Genomic DNA, 8,309 nt, shown 5'->3' with positions numbered 1-8,309 from the left:
CTGCCAATTTTGGGGACAGTTTTCTGTATGACACTGAAACCCTGTGCTTTTCTGATTGGTAGATAATTTTCGTACTTTACTTTGCCTTTTCAACACGTTTTGATTCGAGCGTTACTGATGAGTCTTTTGTCTGCCGTATATATAAAATTTTAATCCTTGTATCTTTGATGAGTCAATTTGCAACAACTCAGTCGATGCCACTGCTGTTTATGATTTATTTCCCCGAGGGTATCACCAGCCCAGTAGTCAGCAGTTCTGTGTTGACTTGAGTTATCATTGATATTTTCATAATTATAAACGAACTGTTAACAAAACTTTGAATTTTTGAAATACTAAGGCTTTTCTACCTCAGGAATAGATAACCTTAGCATGTTTTTGGCAAAACTTTTAAGAATTTTCGGTCATCAATGCTCTTCAGTTTCGTACTTTATTTGGCCTTTTAATTTTGTTTGATTCGAGTGTCACTGATGAGTCTTTTGGAGACGAAACGCGCGTCTGGCGTATATATAAAATTTTAATCCTGGTATCTATGATGAGTTAATTTTTAGTAATTTATTTACATATTTATTAAAAGATAGATCAAAACTAAAGAATGAAATAAGTGATGAATATTTAATGCACTTTTTTTGATTTACTTCAATATTGAACAGTAATGGGATCTACAGTGTTTGTAAGCAATGCCATTCGAAAGCCTTAAAAGTCACATGACCCTATATTTTTATTGTCGAAAAAGATATGGCTATATTTGTACTTAATGAATGATATATGAAAGCTTCAGATGTCTAAGGATGAATCAGTTAATAATTTAATTAAAGACGTAGATTTGCATTCATGTCAATGAGAGATCTATAACTGATTATATATCCCCTCAAGGAAATTATGCACTCTGTCATTGTACTAGTTCAAGGCCATACAATAATCATTAAGCTCATTTCCTGTAAATATTAATGCAATGGAATCTTTCAGGAACCAGTTTAAAATTGTGTTTTATCCAAATTTAAATGTTTAACTGTGTATGGCAAGGATTCACTGAGTCTTCTGGGGCAGTAAGCATATGGGTATATGACAAACATCAGTTTGGTTTACAGATTGAACAAAAAATAGAAATAACTGTTAAAGCTATAAAAATACATCAGTATTTTCCCTCATTTGCATCCTTTTTCGCATATTTTTTCTAATAATGTGTAAAATCATAATGAAAATCAGAATTACCTTACTTTGACAGAGTTCCCCATGTATTTTTACAGACCAAGTTGTAAAAAGCACATTTTAAGTAATTTAGCACTCGAATACCGTAAACCAACTATTTTTTGCGAATTTCGTGAGTAGAAAATTAACACGAACATAAATCGTCGTGATTATTTAAGACTGAAATTTTTCTTTATAAAACTGCATCAAGTAAATTTTAAAATCGTGAAATTGAATCGTCGCAAAGTGGACTTGAAAGCGCTGAACGCGAAAGAAAATATCCGCGAAATCTGACCGTATTCATTTTTCTTACACAGTTCATTGCGTTTCTTTAAATAAAAAAACCCATACTAAACAACGTTTCATGATTTAATGCTTGTGGTAAACGTTTTGTCGTATTTTCAAGGGAGGTGTCCGTGTTGTTATTCAGTGGTTTACATGTTGTAATTTAGTATTAAGTTATTTATTTATGTATTTCTCTGTCCTGGGTAATTTTGCATTTATTAGTAAGTATTCCTGTCACCTATTGTTGTCATATTAGAGGTATATATTAACATTGACATATCAACGGGAGGTTTCGCGAATAATAAAGCCAGGTTTAACTCCTAATTATTTTCTTAAAATGTCCTGTACATGTACCAAGTCAGATTGTTATCAAATAGTACGTTTCTATGTATGTTGACGTTTGATTTTGTTGAAGTTCAGTGTTTCAGGTATTCCGTTGTTTTCCTCTTATAGTTGATGCGTTTTCCTCGGTTTGAGTTGGTAACCCGTGTTGTTTATCGCTTAATAGATATATGACTACTGAACAACTGTATACCATACTGTTGCCTTTATTTACATACCCGTCATCTATGACACTAGAGTTGAAATGTTTGCATTTGGATAACCATGTTAAATAATTACTATAAACTATTCTAAATTGAAACTTTACTCTTCCAAATGCAAAGTTTGGTCATACCCATTCTTTTTTCTCCTATACTTGACACATTTCATGACTTCAGTTTTGGCTAAGAAACCATCCTGATGTTGGGTTAACAGGAATTTTGGCAGAATGATTGTCATTGTAATTTTTGTTTTTACTTTTGTACGTGTGACTTTTTATGTTTCTTTGGTACATATGACGTGGCTCTGTACTTTTAAAGATCCCGCCATTATGTTATATATAGTTCTATTATAATTTTGAAAATACTTTTGAACGACAAAATTATTTTACTCGCGTAGTGATATATATGAGAGTTTAATGCTATAAAAGCAGGTTCAATCCACCCTTTTATACAATTGAAAATGTCTGTACCAAGTCAGGAATATGACAGTTGTTGTCCATTCGTTTGATGTGTTTTATCATTTGATTGGATACTTTTCGTTTGGAATTTTCTCTGAGTTCAGTATTTTTGTTATTTTACCTTAAATTACAAGTAATAAAAATATTGATTTAGTAACATGCAACATAATTGTTTTTGTTTTGTTTTGTTTATTTTTTTTTAATATTTTCAGGATATATAATCGAACACTTCCATATAAAGCAACGTCTAACTAAAAGTACATACAAAATTGGTTCCTAAATATAATTTTAATACTGGGCATAGCAAACACAGACAACAATTCGTATTGATTGAGCATTTATAGTTTATATAATTCTTTTAATACTTAATATTCTAATACACATTGACCGCAGTTAGGACTGTAGTATGAATTTTAAATCTGTGAAATGCACACATTATATCTTCATTTTTCAAAGTACTTATGAGAATAAAAAAAACTTTTTCAAGCTAACACTTACTCTTATATTTATTCGGAATGTATAAATGACATACATTCTGAAATAATACAATGTTTTCTTGATTTTATGCAAGCAAATTGTGTATGCTGTAAACCATTAATTTAATCTTTTCCATAAAAATCTGTCATTTTATTTGCCGTTTTTTTTTTTTTTTTTTTTTTAAATAAATGCCATGTTGTTGTGTTCTCTATTCGTATAAATAAGGTAAGAGTACTTCCACAAATAACGCACACACCAAGTATCCAAAACCACATACTAGGATTAATGTCTACTAACTGAAGCCATATCGTATTCCATATAATGGCACCAGTGTTGCCCCCAGCACCAACAAGTCCAGCAATAACCCCTACTCGTTGTTTGTTAACATAGGGAACAAGAGAAAATGTTGTTCCTTCGGACGCTTGTACAAACACACTACACATGGTTAATGTGGCAATAGCCGACGGAATTGATGTCATCTGGCTGAAAATTATCAGCATTACTCCTTCTCCCGCTAAACATAATTGGTGGGCTATAAGACGTCCAGGAAGTTTCAGTGTTTTGAATAAGGCATCTGATAAACTCCCGCCTAAAGCGCGGGCAAAAAGATTCATGAGTCCAAACAGTGATGCAATCAAACTTGCTGTATTTTGATTTAAAACACTGCAATGAAAGTCATTTCTAGAAAAAGTTTTTATCTGGGTTGCATTACTGACTACATTGCCGACCCCATTGCTGATTTCAACTTCAGTTTCATTGCATCCTTCAATTTTAAACTTATATAGAAGATACAAGTTTAAAACTGTGTTAGTCGCGATTTCCACTCCAAAACACAGTCCATACTGTACAAATAAAATAAAAACTGTACTGACTGTCCATGCGTTACTCTGTCGCCTGTGTTCGAAATCTAAATTCTTTGATTCTTCTGACTGTAAACTTTCCTCTAAAAATAAGGCGTCATAATGATTATTTTAATTTGATAGTAGTTCTCTGTCATATCATAACAAAATTAGCTTTTACAAAGCATGATACGTGGAAAGCATGATATGTGGAACGTGATATGAAGGCGCTTTACCAATTTTAATGCTAGTGGAAAATAACTATAGACATCGAAATATTTTAGCTTGATAAATGATTTTAAAATAAGTGATAAAAATCTATGGTTTACTTTCACACGAAGACGAACAGATAACATTGTTTCTCAGAGGGTCAATTACTCGTTCAAAATTAATTTTAATTACGGTATAATTGGAAATAACGTTAACGGGGGTATATGTTTTGTTCTGATGTTACATTTATTGTAGATACTCAAAATCAAAATTTTGAAATGTTGTACAAAGGATAAAAAAAAATTATAGATTTTAACACACATGCCGTTCTTATATCTGTATAACTTGGACATCTTCTACCAGAATAGAACACCAATTTGAGTCTTTCTTATTTAAAAATGTACAATGTTTTTATTGCCATGATTTTCAACTAGTTTAATCGTTCATATACGAACATGGATTCTGAATTTATTTGTATATAATATACTTACTTGTTGAGATTCGGGTCAAGGAATACCAATCTATCAATTAATCAATCTTATTGAAATTGTTTGTATCAAAACTGCTTAGATATGTGATTTCCATTTATCAAGGAGACCTAGGGTTTTAATATGTGTATGGAACCTCTAAAATACAATTACCGTTTAATATTTGCAGGACGGGATAATATGTCAGGAAGCATATTTCCTTTTGCTTGATTTCATTTACGACAAGCATTGTGTACGCTATTTTTCTAAGTCTTATTATGCATGCACACCAAATATACCTGCGTTTTTGTACCAGTCTTTTAAACAAATACTTGTGGTCTTTTCCAAACTGGTTTTAATATACCTGATTCTGTGTTTTCCTTTTCATATCTACTCAATAACTAGTTTACATGGAGGGAATAATTCCATTGGCCAATTACTAAAATGATGAACAATAACGAGATAAAGAAACTTGTCAAAGATATCATGTTTTATTATTTACCTTCTCCAATTACAGCAGTATCTTGATTTGTTCTTTCAGGCAAAAGCCGTTTTCTCCATGGACCTTGTGGGCAGTCATCCGAGGTAAACAAAATTGTTACACCTGAAACAGATTATTTGGAGATAAAACTTTTTGAAATCTAACTGTGGCTTATATAAAGACATATTATAGCTTATTTTCCTGATGAATTATTGTCTTGCAGCCTTATACTAAAGGTTGATTTAGTAGGGAATTAAATCCGAGGTCAAATGCATTCCTCTTAATGAAGACACTTAATTCTAGTTATAATGACGTTGAATTAACTACCATTATATTGTTTTTGGTGTTGTTAGCAGATCACTAGGTAAGAACCCAACAGTGATAATAATTAATCAACAACATAGAAAAATAAATTACATATTTTATAAAACAATGTAAGTGTCAAATATGTTAATCGGTCGTCTCACCTACACATTGAAATATTCATATGTTTACAGACAAAATGTCATAAATCTTTAAGACAGATATTATTGCTCTAATTCTTAACCAATATATACATTAAAAATGTGTACTTTTCACCACCGGAAGTTTATTTATTTTCTCTCATTCTTTCTAGTTTATGTACATTTCTCTTAAATTTTCACTTCATTCATACTTTGAGAAAAGAGGCACAGTATATCAAAGGAAGATGCAAACTAGTAGTCGAAAAAAGCAAGGCAAAATAGTAAGAAAAAAAAAGTCAAGAACAGTTCACAAAACAAATCATAGAAACTAAAGAACTCCAGCCAAAACCGATGGTAGTGTGCAATGGTAAGCATATCCTGCTTCAACTGGTACTAATCGTGTTGCTTATACCAGTACAAACTCCTTGATATGTCCAATTCGGCAGGTCAAATTCGGAAGAAGAATTGGGATTGTAGCTACGACAATTGTCACACATCCGTCGTCATATGTGAAGCAGATGTTCCATAACGGTCAACATAATCGTGAAACTTCACCACTTGAAACTCTTGGTGTAAATGCTTCCTTGTTATCAGCAACTCTCTATCAAGAAAATACTGATAGCAAACGCATCAAATACAGTGTTAAACAAGAAATTCAGCAACTTGACTATATCAGTTTAAGAAAATGATTTGTATGAATTAGAGGGATTAACCATCGCTAAGACAAAATACTTGTATCCACGTTGGCCGTTCTATTTTTGAATTAATTTTTTGATTAGAATGGTGAATACACGTGTCAAATGTGGCAAAGTCAGATTTTTATACTATTGCAAGTTGAAAAGTCTTAGATTGTGTGTACTCTGAAAGATATATGAAATTTTTTAGTATCCATATCTGATTAACGTTCGGAGTATTTTTGTGATTTTACTTTTTGGAATAGGTAGTTTCACAAAAAAACTGTAATATCCGACTTTGATTGCTGATAAAATTGATGTTTTTTTTAATTTAGGAAACTTTGCTGAGCTCTTTAAAGACCCTCAATCATTTCATTGTTCGTGAGGACACTTATGTCATTTAGAATATCGGTTGAGTATTTTGTATGCATTTTTTTCCTACTTATGAGTTTGAATATCCCTCTGGTATCTTTCGCCTCTTTTACATTCAAAGTGGCGTTTAATTTAATTTTTCAATTGTCAACATTCTATTACGACGTCAATCTGTCATGCCTTATGCTGAACATGCTATTTTGGTGTCAAGAAAAAGGCAGCAATTAGTAATACAAATATTACAAAAGCGTTTTGTTTTATATTAAAACAAATATATCATTAAGAAATTTCAACGAAATTTTCAAAGGTTTAAAACAAAATAGCAAATTAGTGTAACATGTAATAAATATTAACCTCCATAAAATTTACATTATGGCCATCTCTTTTTTTAATATCATAAAGGCGTTTTATTTTCCATTTGTGCTTCAGATGTTTCTATTTGGAAACATGCTACATATACAAAGGAACAAAGATCAGAAGTAAAATACAAGTTATAAACAAACATGATCTGATTATGCCGCTTTGTCCGACGAATATTATTCTGAGAAATAACATTGACAAAGAACTTCAAGGCAAAATCGCACATTTGTTTAAGTGTTCTTCAATTAATTGGCTTCTTCACTTGTCTTAATCAAATATATATAAAAAAAATATGTTAGATCATGATACTAATTGAATCATAAAAGATGCTTTTCTTTGCGAGTAGCATGAAACCTCACAAGTCATCACATTTAAATCGATTACAAAAATTAAGATACATTTATTTTCAATGCATCTATCTATCCAAAATACATGTAGTTCTATTTACATTTGCCATTATGATATGTCCTGTATTGTGTTAAAAGGTAGTTTATTAATCGAAAATTTGATACATATTGAATCATGAATAGAGTCTAGAAATAATCAAATATATGCATTTTATCTAGTCTTACCTGCAATACAACAGATTAGAGCAGGTATTATAACTGATATTTTCCAAGCAAGAAATTCATCTGCGCCTGCCAACTTGACCAATTGAAATATCGCCGGCATAAACAGGAAAGTAAATCCTCCACCAAGATTTCCCCATCCACCAACAAGAGCGTTGGCGGTGCCAACAATTTTTGAGTTAAACATAATGCTGGTCCAAAACTGACATGGGACAAAGGCCCCTCCCAAAACACCAATAAAAAGACGTAAAACAATAAGTCCTGTCCCATTTTTTATTAGCCCTGCAAGAGCCATGGGAATAGACCCTGTTAATAGTAAAGCAGACATGATTTTTCTTGGTCCAAATTTATCACAAAGAGGTCCAACAATGATTCGTAACCCAATAGTAGCAGCTACGCTTGCTATACCGGAGTTCGCAACATCTGTTTTGGAAAGTTTTAATTCCTTCATAATTGTTGGTATAAGTGGCTGTATACCAAACCATGATGTAAAGGCTAGAAAAAAACAAAACCACGAAGTATGGAAAGCTCGCATGTACGGTCGTCTGATGCTAAAAAGTTGAAACTGTTTAGCCTTTCCATTTTCGTCTTTTTTAATTTCTTTTGCATGTAGTTTTTTCATGAATCGACAAAAGTACGACATCTTTGTCTGAAAAAAACGACCAGTAGAATTCATTAATTCAGTCATTTATACATTAGTTATTTTTCTATTATTTAACTTGTCATCATTGTACGTTAGAGCAGAGACATATATATATGTCTCTGGTTAGAGTGAAACATATATTTTTTTGATAAATATTTAACAGTGTACACACTTGAATGCACAAGACATGAACAAAAGAATGAATAATGATTGGAAAAGTATTTTTCGGGAAAAGTATCTTATACTTAATTAGATCGAATTGTACATGTTTACCACAGAACGAAAATTAGATAGTGGAAAG

The 8,309-nt window shown here is 31.6% G+C and overlaps 1 protein-coding gene across 1 annotated transcript; it reads right to left on the bottom strand.

Moving 5' to 3' along the window:
• Window positions 1–2,810: 2,810 nt before the first annotated feature.
• Window positions 2,811–8,009, bottom strand: LOC139510583 (uncharacterized). Its single transcript, XM_071297145.1, has 3 exons — window positions 7,369–8,009; window positions 4,969–5,070; window positions 2,811–3,893 (listed from the first exon to the last, which is right to left on the bottom strand). Exons 1-3 carry the CDS (start codon window positions 8,006–8,008, stop codon window positions 3,073–3,075), a joined length of 1,563 nt encoding a protein of 520 aa, XP_071153246.1. The 5' UTR covers window position 8,009; the 3' UTR covers window positions 2,811–3,072.
• Between the last annotated feature and the right edge of the window lie 300 nt (window positions 8,010–8,309).

The sequence above is a fragment of the Mytilus edulis genome, chromosome 2, assembly GCF_963676685.1.
Source record: "Mytilus edulis chromosome 2, xbMytEdul2.2, whole genome shotgun sequence".
NCBI classification, from domain to species: Eukaryota; Metazoa; Mollusca; class Bivalvia; order Mytilida; family Mytilidae; genus Mytilus; species Mytilus edulis.
Note: the sequence above shows the minus strand (reverse complement) of the source record. Positions and strands in the feature narration are given on the sequence as shown.